Genomic DNA, 16,395 nt, shown 5'->3' on the forward strand with positions numbered 1-16,395 from the left:
GGAGTCCTGGGACACTGATAGAAACATTCACAGATGTAGTAGAAGATTTATTGAGCAAGGTAAAGGGAAATAAGACATTCTGTATTTGCGGTGATCATAATATTGATTTTTTTAAAATGTCCAATCATAAGGCATCATCAGTTTTTTTTAGTTATTTTTTGGAAGAGGGTTTTACCCTCTGATTACTAAACCTAGTAGAATAACTGAAAAGTCAGCTATTTTAATTGATCATATTTTCATTAATTGCTTGGAAAGCAACATTATAAGTGGTCTTGTCATAAATGACATAAGTGATCATTTACCTGTTTTTGTTACTTTAGATTATAAAAGGACACGAAAGGAGGACGTGTGTGTGGACAGATATATAAGAATTAGAAATGATCATGAAATAAATAAGTTCAGGCAAGATCTTATGAAAGATTGGAATGAGGTTCATGTAAATAACGTCAGTGCTGCATATGAGGCATTCTTAAGTACTTATTTTGGTTTTGTATGAAAATCACTGTCCACTGGTATTATATAAGCAAAAGAAAAATACTGGTAAACCATGGATAACAAAAGGACTAGAAAATGCATGTAAAAAGAAAAATAAACTGTATAGAGATTATATAAAACTTAGAACAAAGCCTGCTAAAATGAAATATAAAGTTTATAAAATAAGTTAGTATTAATTATCAGAAAGGCTAAGAAAGAATATTATAATAAATCATTTTACAACAACAACAAAAATATTAAGGGTACATGGAATATCTTGAAAAAATATTGGGTAATAAATATACACCCTTAAATTTACCTACTTACTTTAATAAGAAAAATAAGGTCATAAGTGATATGAATTAAGTGGTAAATGCATTTAATTCTTTTTTTGTAAATATTTGGCCTAACCTGGCAAACTTAATTAGAAAACAGGATGATTCAGAATGGAATGACGAATGGAAAGGAGAAAGAAGAGTAGTACAGTATGTTTTTAGGGGAAATCACTGAAAAAGAAATCATAGCTATTGTAGCAAAATCTAAAAACAAGGCATCCACTGACTGTGATGGGTTAGACATGGTTATTGTAAAAAAGATCTTGGATTGTATAATCAAACCTCTCTGTTATATTTTTAATCTCTCATTTTATACGGGTGTATTTCCTGACTGAATGACAGTGGCAAAAGTTATCCCCCTTTATAAATCAGGAGACAGACATAGTTTTAATAATTATAGACCAGTATCATTGCTATCACAGTTTTCTAAAGTGCTTGAAAAACTCTTTGCACAAAGATTTGATAGTTTCATTGAAAAACATCAACTGTTAAGTGAAAGTCATTACGGATTTCGATGGAACAGATCAACAGCAATAGCATTAATGACTACTATTGAAGGCATTTCATCAGCAACACATAATAAATATACTATAGGGTATTCATTGATTTAAAAAAAAAAAGCTTTTGACACTCTGCAACACTCCATCTTGATTTCTAATTTAAGTACTTATGGTGTGAGAGGAATAGTATTGAACTGGTTAAGCAGTTATTTAGATAATAGGTTTCAGTATGTACAGTGTTTAGGCAATTCATCTGATAGAATGAAAATAGAAGGTGGGGTCCCTCAAGGTTCTGTTTTAGGACCAAAACTTTTTAATTTATATATAAACGACATTTGTGATGTGTCAAAAATGTTAAATTTTGTTTTGTTTGCAGACAATACAAATTTTTATTGTTCCGGAGAAAACTTGAAAGAATTGGCTAAAATTATGGTTATTGAAATGAAAAAATTTTTAAAATGTAAATAAGTTATCGCTAAATTTGGAAAAAACAAAGTTTATAATATTCGGAAACCGTGCAAGGGAGGAAGAGATAGTATTCTCTATAGAGGGAGTATTAATTGAAAGAGTGACAGAATTCTGTTTTCTGAGTGTAATAGTGAATGACATGGAAAGTTAACATGGAAATCTCATATTGAACATGTTAAAAAAAAGTTGGCTAAAAGTATTTATATCCTGGGTAATGTAAGATATATATTAGATTACAAGACAATAAGAATATTATATTTTTCATTGTTTCTACCCTATCTGAGTTATTGTGTTGAAGTATGGGGAATACATGTGTGACTAATATGAAACCATTACATTTGTTACAGAAGAGAGCGCGTTAAATAATGCATAATGTTAAATATAGAGAACACACTAATAGTTTGTTTATAAAATCAAACTTATTAAAAACTAGAAGATATAGTGAAATTACAGACATTAATTATTCAGAGCGTTCTCACTCCCGAGGCGTAACATGTCAACGTTTTGTCACGTCCCGCGGCGTTCCTGAGGAACGCGAAAGGAGACCTTCGGCGTTCTTATGGTACGCGGCGGGTTATGGCTGGAATCCAGTGCAATGACGCTCCTGCGGTAATAGACGTTCCAGCCCTGTATTCCAGCCCTAAACCTAACCTTATCCCTAGCCCTGACCATAACCTTATTCCTGACCTTAACCAGGACTTTAATGATGTTGAATAGCGTGTTTCTAAGCGATTTGAAGAAAAAGAGCAAACGTGTAGATTCAGTCCAGACGGTTCTCATATTTCCTCTTTTTTCCGAGGTCGTCATTTAGGAACGTGGTGGGTAGCCGAAAACGTAATATGGTGACAATTTGTCACCTAGCATAAAATGTCACGCTTTGGGAGTGAGAACGGGTTGAATTATTATGTTTAGGGCAAAAAATAAAACACTACCTCTTAAGTTACAAAGTTTATTTGTATTGTGTTCAGAAAATGGAGACGGCAGAAGGAAGTTTTATTTTAAGCATCGGTTTGCTCGAACCACACAAAGGAAAATGTGTCCAACAGTCATAGGCATAAGAAACTGGAATTGTCTCAATGATCATCTTAAGTGTTGTACAAATGTTTCTCAATTTAAAATCTGCTATAAGAATAAAATGATAAACTAATATGAAGAAGTTGAAAATACCGGAATTTAATTGTAGAAAAAATAAAATAATAAACATATATCAGAATCAGAATACTTTATTGATCCCTGGGGGAAATTATTTTTTTGTTACAGTGCTCCATTATAAACAAACATTAACAAGACAGACAATACGCTAACTAAGAATAGTACAATATATACATATACATAAAGTCAATTATTAATAAATACCTGAAAAAGAAACGTGTAGTTGTAGCAGTAAACAGTGTGTATATAAACAGTGTGTATATATAAATAAAACCACAGGTTGTTTTTTTTTTTTGTACATTACTAATTCCTTTTGTGCATAATTTTATATTGTTGTTAATAATAAATTAATTAAAGCAACAAAACAACCTGAAGAGCTGGTTGGGAGCTGAAAGATCCGGATCTTTTTAGTGAGTCGCATGGACCTCATTGGACCATTTTACCAATGAGAAAAAGTAAATCTTTCATTCAGCTGTTGTTAACTGATCTTGACTTAGTTAATTAAACGTTGTAAACGTGCTTTCAGTGTGTCCTGTACATGAGTTCTTTTAGTAAACCACAGCACGGTGTGTTTTTTGAGCTGATGAAGTTCAGCCAAAACAAGAAACATGCAGCAGGGGACATTAACTTGTTAAAATGTTATAAAAGAACAATTAAAGATTTTCACCCTACATGGTTGTCAATGATCCAATGATAAATGAATAATTTGATCAAAAGTTCTATATGCTATTTCTGGAGGGAGTGCAGTGGAAATGTTGTCACTTTTGGACTTTGCTACCTGCAGCTAAATAATTTATTTAAAAGCTGCAACTGAATGAGGGAATATTTGTCTAAAAACTTAAACTGAACTAGAAGAGTAACAGTGCTCCAGCTTACCATCTTTACCTGAGTAAATCTGTTTGTTGAACAATCTAAATGGTTGATTCAGAAACTTCTGTGACATCAACTTAACTGAGACTCATTACAAATTTCACAAAACACAGTTGAATACTTTTATTATTTTTTTATTAGATGTTTTTGTTGTTATGTTAATTTTAATAAAATTAAATAAATTATTTCTTTATTTTATTTTGTTATTAATTTATTTGTTTAATTTTTTGTTGTTCCCAGAGAGCAAGCCAAACACTGGTCCTGAAAAGGACTATCTCTAGTAGATTTTAGTTTAACCTCCTAGGACCTGGCGTCCATATATCACATTTTGGGTTGTCTAGACCATTCATCAGGTCCCAATCAACCCAAATGGCACAGAGAAATTAAAAATGCGTGAACTGAAAGAGTTCAGGCCTTAGGAGGTTAACAATGTCTCTGACGATGAGACCAGTCAATGTGAGGCGACGGTGGCAAGAAAAAACTCCCTCCTGGAGGAAGAAATCTTAGGAGGGGCCAGGCTCTCTGGGAGGACCCTTCCTCCTAAGGGCAATACTTACCTAAAATTTGTCTGAGACGACTGTTGCTCCTTCCTTTTCAGCATGATGATGGCTGTAACTTGCTTCCACATCCTGTTTTAGAATGAAGACAAAACTGATGAACAAGGTAATAGGACATTTAAAAATTATCTCACTTCAGGATGAGCTTCTTACGTTTCTCTTGTAAAACAGGATGTAGGCTGAGTGCTGCTGTTCCTCAAAAACTGCACATCCGGTTGTGTGGAGCACCTGTGCATCATTATAGGTGAGCCAAGGATCTGATGTAACTTGCGGGCTCGCATCAGGATGCACGGAATTACAGATGTAGTGTCCTGAGATCACATTAAGACAAATGAATCCAACTTCTAAAAGTCAACTGATTCATGATTTGTACTTAGTGCTTCTTAGAACATCAAAAGCATTTGTGTGTGAGTCCTTCACTGAAAAGTAGCAAGCTCTGTTAAATCATTTTCTGTTTGTAACAAGTCAGTTGTTTTACCTGATTCTGTTCCTCCATAGTGACTAATGATGCTTATAAGACTGTAACAACCATCACCCTGAGAAGGAACAAATCCAAAGAGTGTTAGTTTCATAAAGTCTCACATCAGTGTGATAATTAAGCTGAATCTCTGAGATGTTCTGCAGTCTGTTTTTACCTGTTTGGATGACACCACCAAGTCCCTCTGCAGCCTGACGGGGTCATTCACCTTCTGAAGCTTGCAGGTTTTTATAAAGCCAAACCTCTTCAGGTGCAAAATGAGAACTCTGACAGAAAAGAAAAAAAAACCCAAGGTACAAAACAAGAAGAATGAGTGACAAACACAAACCAAAGATGGGACAAAATGACTGCTCAAGTGTTGTCTTAAAAACTCTGTTTTTTGCACCACAGTTTGGAAACCAGGTCAGTCGATCAATTCTGATGTGACCTTACTCACCTTGGCAGTGTATGAAAAGACGGCTTCACTTCCGAGGTCGTCCCTCCACAATCACAGAGAAATTCTATTTTTTGTTCCTGAACAACAGCACAGAGAAAACAGGCTTTATGGTAGAAAAAAAATCACAACATATGCACACAAACACTAACAAAAAAGGTGTGTTAAGATCAGTGATACTATATCTCTACTGGAATTTCTGATCTTACCTTCAAGTATGTCTCTAACATGTTTTTAACAGACCCCTCTGGAACCAGGTCAAGAGACAAGCTGGTGAATTCCTCTTGGTGTGATGATTGGTGACCGCAGCTACACATTTAAGGAGTAACATAGTTAAAGTAATGATCAGGTAGGAGGAAAAGAGGTATATGAAAACGTTGCAATCAGCCCTGTGTTTCTGAATGACGGGCTTACCTCTTGCATGTCCTCATGTTTTCCATTTTGAAAACATGATGGTCTTCTACTGGGCAGGTATAACTTCGGCCCAGGAGAGCTGCTTTCCTCTTCAGGTGAGGTGAAAGGCTTTTGATCTCATTGAGGAACAAGGTTAGGAATTCATGAGCATCCTGAAAGAAAAACACAGAGGAGATTTAAAACAGAACATAAACATTAGAAAGTAAAGGAAAAAAAACAAAATGTCCAAATAGCTGACATACTTTCTGTGCACTGCCTTTGTATTCAGGAGCATGTTTGCTGAATGCCTCCTTAAAAGATTTTAGGCGATGTTTTTTAAGGCCATAATCTCTTGAATTATGACAGTCCCTGATGTCAATGAGCCTTCTGTAAAAAGGAAAGGGTAAACAGACATTTCTGGTGTTAGATATCTTTGCTCTTCAGCTTTTTGAAGAAAGTAGAAGGTTGACGTAGCACACCTTAAGAGCTGAGCTTCTGGGACTGCTCTCCACAAAGTCTCCTGATGGCTGATGTCTCTAATGAACTCGTCAGTGTTGAGCAGGCTCTGCAGGCAGGAGTTCATGTAGCAGGTGTTTGCAGTGTTTGGAAACCTGCCACACATACACAAAGTTTACAGTATCAGTGTAAAATAGTTCATTTTCTCCATTTTGACAAAGTGAGCTTTGGTCCTCGTGCACCACGTGTACTCACCCGAAGTGGTCCACAGTCTGAATTTTATTTTCCGTTATTTTTCCATCGTTCAAATGTTTCGCTACACTATTGCAAAAAGGTAAAAACACGAACACACAATTAGGAAAGATGTCAAGACGCTAAGCAGTGTATGTGCATGTATGCATGAGCTTTGAAGCTTAAACATTTTGACGTTTTTCTCTTACATGTCAACCACCTGCTCCCATACATGCTCTTGTTCCAGAAACTCCATAATCAAAGTGTCCCAACTCAGGTCTGATGGCTCACCGTTTTCAGTGGTGTTTTTAACCTGGTGGGAACTTTCACCACCTTCCTTATGGGTGCTGCTGGATGAAGAAAGGAGTCAGGGATGCATAGCAAGCACAACAAGACAACAAACAAACATTGTCTCTCTGGAGAACAGCATTCAACCATCTAATGTTTATTTTGATAAGCACTCTGCCAAAATATTAAAAGCACTTACCTGGGAATGTCTGTAGTTTTGTCCTCGGGGCATTCTGGTTGTCCTGCTCGGGGGCAAATGACCTGTACTGGGTCCTCTGAACTGTTCGGTGGAGGCTGGACTTCCAGTTCTCGGCCTTCTGTTTCCAGGCAGTCTTCTTGAGGTGGTGCTGCCTCGGCAGGTGTACAGTCATGCTGCATGTTCTTTAATCTGCAAAAATATACAAAAGGATGTCAAGTATCAAATCTGCAACCAGAGGATCCCAAAAGAATTTTGCTTTAAAGTGAGAAGATTAAAGTTTCCCTCACTTGTCACTGATTTTATCAGGTTCCAATGTTGTTTCAGGAGCAACCTGCCTTTTTCTCTGTAGAAAGAAACCAAAAGACAGGACATAGCTGTGTGCTTCATTGCTCTTAATTTCTCCCATTTTATTGTGATGAGTAAATGCTTGATGACAGTGACTCTTTCCGTAAAACATACCTTCCAGAATTTGAAAATAGACCAGCGAGACTTTTTTTGTGGCTTTACAGTGTTGGTCTCTGCCTCTGTATCGCTGTCAGTTTCCTGTAGAGAACAAACAAACATAATGTTATTAAAAAAGTAAAGTCACTTAAAATGAACAAGTACATTTTAAGGAGAATATGCATTTCACGTGTTTTCTGTAAAAGCAAACCGAGAAACAGCAGAAGAAGTGTCTCCATTTTCTCTTCTTCCTTTTCTTTTTACCATTTTCATGGTTAGGTGGTGTGGCAGCAACAGAAGCCTCCGGACAAATTAAATAAATGATTTCTTCATTTTATTTTATTATTAATTTATTTGTTTAATTTTTTGTTGTTCCCAGAGAGCAAGCCAAACACTGGTCCTGAAAAGGACTATCTCTAGTAGTGTCACGGACCCAGTTCCAGGGATTCGGGAGACAAGTAGTGGTGCCATTTTCATAGTTAGGTGGTGTGGCAGCAACAGAAGCCTCCAGGACGCTGATGAGGACAAAAGTGTAAATGTTATTTTTCAAAGTGGAAATTTTTAACAAGGAGTACATCCTGGATATTGCAAAGAAAAATTAATAACTGTTATTGAATACCAAAATGAACAAAATCATGTATTTTGTACATTTACACTCTATATTTTCAACTAATCTCTGAATCGATATAAATAATAGACAAAACTAGAAGCTGTAAAAATGATATAAACACACAAGGCGGAAGAAAAATAACAATAAAGGGGAAATAAAGGAGCTCACACTAAACCACTGCTATAAATATCTCCAGCAGCATTAAAGAGTCACACATTTCTTTACCTCTTTTGAGACGTAGAAGGAATTTCTGTTTAGAAACAAGAAAACCAACATCAGTAATGCCATAAAACAAACATACCAAGGGAGGCTCGTTTTAAAGTTTGAATGGTGGCTCTAGGCTAGTTAGAGTGGAAAGAGGAGTAAGTTGAATGAGGATTTGAAGGGTCTCCCCATTGAAATACATTATAAATCTTTGTTGAATAAAGTTGAATATTTAAAAAATATAAATGTTAAAAATGAGAAAAATAAAAGCACACATGTCCTAAAGAAGAGGAATCTAACGGTGGTTGAAGGGTTTTTCTAAGTTGAACGGTGTTGAAATAGAGTCAAAAAAACGTACAGAATACATAATAAAACAGAAAAATAATAATAAAGATTACTTAAACAGCATCCACACTAATAAATTTTGCTGTACCTCAACTGCTCACCATTTTCTGCTGAAGAAAGTGGATGGATGGATGGACAGACAGACAGATAATGTTATAATTTAGAAAGAAATTCTTATTGAAGTTTGGGTGTTTGGTTGGGTCTAAATATAATCATATTGAATACCAGTGTTCACATCCTGCCTTCTAAACAACACTGCTTTCTTTTAACTGTGATCACAATCTTCCTTAAGCTGAGCCAAATTGATTTAACTGACAGAACAATCAATTTAATCCAGTGAACATATTCTGGAGCTTTTGATCTTTACACAGCCTTCACGATAAGATATTTCGTCCAGATTTCAGCAGAAATTTAGACGCTCTACTAGTATATTTTGAAATAAATGACATAATATGTCACAATTATTACAGAAGGGTTTTCTTACCCGATGCTTTTATCACCTCCATGGCATCATGTGTCTTTGCTTTTTAAAAGGACAGTTGAATAACAAATTGATTTTGTTACATAACAAAACTATTGATTGTGGCCATGATTAAAAAGAAAATACAGACTGTCCAATGTTTTGGCGATTTATCCTTCCACCCTGACATCCTCCCTGCATGAACCCTCCCTGCAAGCAACATCAAACTGGGGATTTTTGCTCTAATGGTAAATCATTTTAACCAGTATGTGATCAGCCAACACGTCTGGTTACACCTCGGGAGTGAGAGCGGTCTGGATCAGCATGCACTACAGTTGACTAAAGTTACAAAAAAAAGGTGGTCGGAAAGTTGCTGACAAACCTTTCTTGCAAACAGATCAGGAATCTCTGATGTTGATGAATATTGCAGTTGAAATTCTTATCAAAGCATGGCGTAGCTCATTTGTATCCAATGTGTCCTGCAGTGTCTGTCCCCTGACACACTGGGTCATGGCATCTGTGGGAGGGATTTGTCACTGAGCTGTCAGTGAATGTTGGTTGTAAAGCAGTGAAAATCCAAACCACAACTGCTCGAGCCGTTTCTCATCACAAGCATGTCAGGTAGTGCCATTTTGTCAAATCCCCAGACCAAACCAATGTTTCCTAATGTTTCCTGTCTAAAAAAGTTAAAACTAACCACCGAGTGAAACACCCTCAGCATCCAGTATTCATTCAGCAAGCCACTGATGTCAAAGGATACCTTGTCTGCACTTTTGAGACACTGCTGGTTTCTAACAGAAAAGCTGGCATGATAACCTGAAAATGAGCATTCGGTGATACACTGTTAAAGCCACATCCAAAGGGACTTTGCTGTTTAATCAGGTGGGTTGTGCACAGTGATAATGATGGTGATAAGGTGGGAATCTCAAAACGCAAAAAAGAGACAAATATAGCAAAAACAGCTGAAAACAATGCACAGATATCCTCGGGTGGCACACAGACTCAATCGAGTGTAAAACAGAATCCAGCAGAGTTCTGCAGATCGAATCTTTCTAGACAGGAAGTTTCTTCCCTTTCATGTGTAACTTTGTGAGTCTGTGCGTGTGTGTGGGTATAACTTAGACATTGGGAAATGGCTGGCCATCTAAACTTTAAAGGTGTCTGCTGTGTGTCCCTGGAATCAGAGCAGAGGTTGTTCCTTTTCAGTCAGAACCCCGTTGTCTCATGCGAACACACACACAGGCGTAGACAGAAAGAGAGAAACCAGAGGGACGGGGGTGTGATGATCACCCCCTGCATGCTCGCGAACAAGCGTAACAATGTGTGCACAAAGCAGGCAGAAAGAAAACATGAAAATGCTTTTTGATGTGCTTTCATGACTACAGTTGTAATAACAGTCTCTGGGTGACAACAAACACGTTCACTTTTCAGGCAGTATAAGTACAGGACAAATCACTCAGTGATTTAAGGGTGACAAACTGTTTCATTAATGGTCATACTGGAAACAAGATCACATCAGGGGCTAGACATACAGTCACCAGCCACTTTATTAGGTATTCCTGTTCAACTGACTGTTAACGCAAATATCTAAACAGCAAATAACACACAACTCAGTGGATATCGACATGTAGATATGGTCAAGACAACCTGCTGAAGTTTAAACCAATTATCCGAATGTGAGGGGGGAAACAATGGTCAGATGGGCTGTTCTGATTATTTCAGACACTGCTTGCCTGCTGGGATTTTCCCACACATCCATCTCTGGGATTTACAGGATTTTTCTGAATGGTCTGAAAAAGAGAAAATATCCAGTGAGTGGGAGTTGTCATGGTCTTAGTCTTGACCCACTGTTTTTATGTTTGAAGTGTTAAATTTTTGTAAATTATTAATTGTTTTGAGTTTTGTATGCATCTGTCGGGTTTGTTTTATTTTGATAGTCCATTGTCTCGTGTGTATTACGTTCAGTTTGCGTCCCTTACCCCTGTTACGTCTTTTTTGTTCCTGCTGTGGTTCCCAGCTGTCTCGACTCCTCTAATCTTCCCCTTGTTTACAGTGGCTTGCAAAAGTATTCGGCCCCCTTGAACTTTTACACATTTTGTCACATTACAGCCACAAACATGAATCAATTTTATTGGAATTCCATGTGAAAGACCAATACAAAGTGGTGTATACGTGAGAATTGGAACGAAAATCATACATGATTCCAAACATTTTTTTACAAATAAATAACTGAAAAGTGGGGTGTGCGTAATTATTCAGCCCCCTGATTCAATACTTTGTAGAACCACCTTTTGCTGCAATTACAGCTGCCAGTCTTTTAGGGTATGTCTCTATCAGCTTTGCACATCTAGAGACTGAAATTCTTGCCCATTCTTCTTTGCAAAACAGCTCCAGCTCAGTCAGATGGGCAGCGTTTGTGAACAGCAGTTTTCAGATCTTGCCACAGATTCTCGATTGGATTTAGATCTGGACTTTGACTGGGCCATCCTAACACATGGATATGTTTTGTTTTAAACCATTCCATTGTTGCCCTTGCTTTATGTTTAGGGTCGTTGTCCTGCTGGAAGGTGAACCTCCGCCCCAGTCTCAAGTCTTTTGCAGATTTCAAGAGGTTTTCTTCCAAGACTGCCCTGTATTTGGCTCCATCCATCTTCCCATCAACTCTGACCAGCTTCCTTGTCCCTGTTGAAGAGAAGCACCCCCAGAGCATGATGCTGCCACCACCATATTTGACAGTGGGGATGGTGTGTTCAGAGTGATGTGCAGTGTTAGTTTTCTGCCACACATAGCGTTTTGCATTTTGGCCAAAAAGTTCCATTTTGGTCTCATCTGACCAGAGCACCTTCTTCCACATGTTTGCTGTGTCCCCCACATGGCTTGTTGCAAACTGCAAATGGGACTTCTTATGATTTTCTATTAACAATGGCTTTCTTCTTGCCGCTCTTCCATAAAGGCCAACTTTGTGCAGTGCACGACTAATACTTGTCCTATGGACAGATTCCCCCACCTGAGCTGTAGATCTCTGCAGCTCGTCCAGAGTCACCATGGGCCTCTTGGCTGCATTTCTGATCAGCGCTCTCCTTGTTCGGCCTGTGAGTTTAGGTGGACGGCCTTGTCTTGGTAGGTTTACAGTTGTGCCATACTCCTTCCATTTCTGAATGATCGCTTGAACAGTGCTCCGTGGGATGTTCAAGGCTTGGGAAATCTTTTTGTAGCCTAAGCCTGCTTTAAATGTCTCAATAACTTTGTCCCTGACCTGTCTGGTGTGTTCTTTGGACTTCATGGTGTTGTTGCTCCCAATATTCTCTTAGACAACCTCTGAGGCCGTCACAGAGCAGCTGTATTTGTACTGACATTAGATTACACACAGGTGCACTCGATTTAGTCATTGGCACTTATCAGGCAATGTCTATGGGCAACTGACTGCACTCAGACCAAAGGGGGCTGAATAATTACGCACACCCCACTCTGTAAAAAATGTTTGGAATCATGTATGATTTTCGTTCCACTTCTCACGTGTACACCACTTTGTATTGGTCTTTCACATGGAATTCCAATAAAATTGATTCATGTTTGTGGCTGTAATGTGACAAAATGTGGAAAAGTTCAAGGGGCTGAATACTTTTGCAAGCCACTGTATATATTGTCTCAGTCTCCTCTTGTCCCTCGTCCAAGTCTCTGGGTAGAGTCCCTTGTGTCTCTCTTTTGTGGGTGTTTTTTTTTTTTTAAATCTCCAGTTCAGGTTCTCCGTTTGGTTTTCCTTGTTTACCTTAGTAAACAGCTCACTTTATGTTAACTAGTTCCTGTTCTCCTGCATCATCTGAATTTAGGCCCTTGTTAATCTTTACACAATCTGTAGCCCCATATTGTCACAGCAGTCACAATGTTGGGAGAAAATCCTTTGTTAATGCCAGCAAACCACTTGAGTATTTTTTCTGAGTATGTCCATCCCTTTATAAACACAGTATGTCCAGCTGATGGCTGCTTTCAGCAGGATAATCCTCCATGTCACGAAGCTCAAATCATGTCAAACTGCTTTCTCAACACGACAGTGAGTTCACTGCACTCAAATGGCCTCCACAGTGACCAGATCCCGAAGATGGAACGGGGGAGTTGCATCATGAATGTGCAGCCAACAAGTCTGCAGCAGCTGTGTGATGCTGTCATGTTAATATGCACCAAAATCTCTGAGGAATGTTCCCAGCAGCTTGTTGAATCTGTGAGGCAACTGTGAGGTTTCTCTGTGTTTTCTGCTTTTTTGGGTGGAGAGCTAGACTGGTCTGTGTTCCATCCTTGGGTGGAGCTGCCCTTCCTGGGTTTGCACATTCACACCTGTTGCTGCACTTCTCTGAATCAGGCATCAGCATCTCCCATTTGTTAACAAAGACTTTCAGCTGTGTTCGCCTGCCTGTAACCTTATAGCAGAGGTTCTCTAATGCTTTGGTTTGGTGTGTGTTGCTGTGTCACAGTCCAGCTTAGAGGCCTTGGATTTAACGTGAAATAATGCTATCAAAAACACATATGTATGGTATGTAAGACAAATAATTATTTTTAAAAAAAACTATAACTAAAATATGACTGTAGAGGCTGGTTGACATGTCACGCATAAAATGTGTAAGCAGTCTTCACTCTGATGTATTTCCTGTCTCTGTACTAAGCTGCTATAAAGGGAAAAGCCAAAGGGAACTTCAGCAGACTGCCACTGAGCTGACACAGTAAACTGGAGGCTGATTCTTTAAAGCTTTACTGAGTGAAAGTGCCTCTGACCCCGTCTCTACATCTGCGGGTACCAGCTATTAATACATAATGGAGAGATAAGATGAATCGCTGGCTCAACTTTCACCCATAAATAGCTATACATCGCAAGATACAATTAGGAATCAGGAACCATGCACTTCTACAGAGCAAACATTGTTTTTTTGCTAAATGTTGTGTTAAACAGTGTTGTTGTTTTTTATTCTAACCATTAGCTCACTGTTTTTCTCCAGAGTCAGATGGATCAGATGTTTAATTTTTTTATACAGCCAGGTAATGTAAAAGTGCAGGACGAGTACAATAATGAACTGTTCAGTCTTTTACTTTATGATAATAAAAAAAAAAACCCTTGCATTTAAATGTAGTCACACACTGGCAATTTTATGATTGGGATAGCTTTTCCTTTGTTCTGACATGACTCATTGGCCTCTTGACTATAATCTAGAGGAAAAATATAACCTTCCATTAAGGTCTGGAGAGATCCTCCTTATTAAGTGGAATATTTTACCCATTGAATAAGCACAAATGAAGCACGGTGTTAATGCAGGCAGGCCACAAAGTCAAGCTGAATCCAGAGTTGATCAGCTGATTACTAAAGTTACATTCTCATACAATTAAACCGTATTCTGTGTCACATTTGGAGGGAAATGTGTATTCTGTCTCCAACGAAATTTAGCGAGTAGTGTAGATATTATCCACATTAGAGTTTGACATTTAGGTGTTTTTGTCATGATAAATCTGCCACCGAACAACCAAAACCCTGCAGTCAGTGAACAAGATATTTTCTGAGCAACAGTTTAAGTGGTAATGTCAGACTGAGTTGAGTTAACTAAGAATTATTATTGTCCAATTTCAGCTGAGTCCAGGCAGGAGAGATCCAAGGGGACAGCAAGCACAAGAGCAACACATCAAGGGTTTTCCTGGGAGAGAGGACAAAAGCAGACAAGAAGTATCTGAAACCTAAACAAGGCACGATGATAAACCAAGTCTTACATTACCACTTAAACTAGCTGAACAATCCAGTGAAGGAGAGGAGAAACTGGTCCTTAAGGAAGCAAGACTCCTGGAATCTCCAGCCAACACCCAGTGCCTACATGTAGGAGAAGAGGATGGAAAAAGACAGAGAGTGCAAGAGAACGAGGGAGAAAAGAGAGGAGGAGCTCTGGACTCTGAGGACCAAAATAGGTTTTGTTTTCCTATCAGGTTAAGACACCAAAAAGATTTCAGTTGGGCTTAAAATAAACACATTTGGAAAGTCAGCCGAGCTTTCATCTCATCCACTTCATTTTGTAAGGTGGAATGAAAAGGAGCAACGGGAGGAAATTAATTGTATATAACATACCTGAAAGCTTCCCTTGAACATCACAGTTAGGACAGTGCTCATGAGCACTAAAAAAGCAGGCGCAAACTGTAGGTGTCCCTATTATAACTCGGTAAATGGGTCAATCTTTGGTGGTAAAAAGGGGTTATTCATCCAAAAGGTTACTCTTGTCACTGACACACGACTGAAAAAACAGCGTTGTATAAGCAACACACATAATGACCTATTACACTGTCCTCACAAGACTCCACTAAGGAGTTTTGCTGCCTCTTCTTAAAAGAACTCTCAGTGTAACAGGTGGCCATTAACATCTTTAAAAATCCAATTCTAGTGACTCTTTTCCCTTCACAGGTTGACTCTTGGATCCTTTTTCTTCTTTAAAAAAAGAAGGCTCCCCGCCTTGCCAGGAAAAAGAAACGAAACAGCTCACTGGAGGGAAATAGAAGAGAAGGAGCGATAACTTTTAAAATCTCATAGCTTACAGAAAGATAACAGCAGGAATCGTGCAGCATTTCTTTTACACAGCATCCACTGCCGTCTAGACGATGGTTGACCTTTCTGATGCGACCAGTGTTTCACTGGATTTCAAGGCTTTTTGATAATGTTTCCATAACGTAGACTGACTGCTTGCAAACCTTGACCTTTGTGTGCTCATAAACAACATCATGCCTTCTAAATGCAGACTCATTATTTTGCGTGAAACAAACGGTCAATATGCACAGGGCAGGCATATTTTATCGTGTTTTTTGACACTTTCCCTTTTGTTTTCCGAACTTTTTGTTAAATTCACCTAATTAATAATTTATTGCATCATAGTTGTTTGATGAGGGTGTTGATTGACATCACCCCAAAATATCAAATCCTTTGATACGATTCATCATAATTCTGCTTGCAGATAGACAATCTTTCTGAACTTTGCTTCAGTGCATGTCTCTGTTTGTCAAGTGAAACAGGAATTTAGGATGTTTTTTCTTTCTTTTTTTTTGTCTTGCTGTGTTAGCGTCAGACACCTCCAATGTGGCGTTTCAAAAGTTCACAGTTGGTCTCATCCTGGCTCCATTCCAGCATCACCTGGCGAGTTTTCCTGAGGAGTCCAGGCTGTTCTCGCATCCTGTCATCAACCGACAAACAAAAGAAACAGTCAGAGATTTAATGCAACATTTGGACGAGATCCAGAGAGGAAATCACATAACTGTAGGGCACAACAAGAAAGCAGCAGTGACGATAAAAGAGCAGACGAAGGGCAGAAAACAGACAGCAAATACAATGCAGAAATGCTGGCATGTTAAAAGTATGAAAAACAATGCGTGATGTGCAGGATGTTCATTAAAGAGGGCTTAAAGCAGCCACATGTGTTAAACTAAATATTTCTAATATAGTACATCTTCATTTGGCAGTTGTAGCTTGTGGCCACAGCTCCTCTTT

General features: G+C 38.3%; 1 protein-coding gene across 5 annotated transcripts; it reads right to left on the bottom strand.

Moving 5' to 3' along the window:
• Nucleotides 1–4,142: 4,142 nt before the first annotated feature.
• Nucleotides 4,143–8,257, bottom strand: LOC113008624 (uncharacterized). 5 transcript variants are annotated; one of them, XM_026146156.1, is made up of 7 exons: nucleotides 7,294–8,257; nucleotides 7,122–7,177; nucleotides 6,835–7,023; nucleotides 6,557–6,694; nucleotides 6,372–6,437; nucleotides 5,682–6,271; nucleotides 5,476–5,576 (listed from the first exon to the last, which is right to left on the bottom strand). In XM_026146156.1, the coding sequence occupies exons 1-6, from the start codon at nucleotides 7,396–7,398 to the stop codon at nucleotides 5,983–5,985; spliced, it is 843 nt and encodes a 280-aa protein (XP_026001941.1). In that variant the 5' UTR covers nucleotides 7,399–8,257; the 3' UTR covers nucleotides 5,476–5,576; nucleotides 5,682–5,982. The 5 variants fall into 5 exon arrangements, 3 of the variants coding, with proteins under 3 accessions (XP_026001941.1, XP_026001940.1, XP_026001939.1); XM_026146155.1 differs by having other exon boundaries at nucleotides 5,682–5,833; nucleotides 5,924–6,271; nucleotides 7,122–8,257; XM_026146154.1 differs by having other exon boundaries at nucleotides 7,122–8,257.
• Nucleotides 8,258–16,395: the final 8,138 nt, after the last annotated feature.

Source organism: Astatotilapia calliptera, chromosome 17 (genome assembly GCF_900246225.1).
Source record: "Astatotilapia calliptera chromosome 17, fAstCal1.2, whole genome shotgun sequence".
Classification (NCBI taxonomy): Eukaryota; Metazoa; Chordata; class Actinopteri; order Cichliformes; family Cichlidae; genus Astatotilapia; species Astatotilapia calliptera.

Bases quoted from the DNA above. Each gene is read 5' to 3' on its own strand.
- LOC113008624 (XM_026146155.1), bottom strand. From the start codon at position 7,291: ATGTTTTACGGAAAGAGTCACTGTCATCAAGCATTTACTCATCACAAT. The intron at 7,024-7,121 runs GTGAGGGAAACT...ATATTTTTGCAG, and splicing joins CCTGATAAAATCAGTGACAA to ATTAAAGAACATGCAGCATG. The intron at 6,438-6,556 runs GTAAGAGAAAAA...TTTTTGCAATAG, and splicing joins TGGGAGCAGGTGGTTGACAT to TGTAGCGAAACATTTGAACG.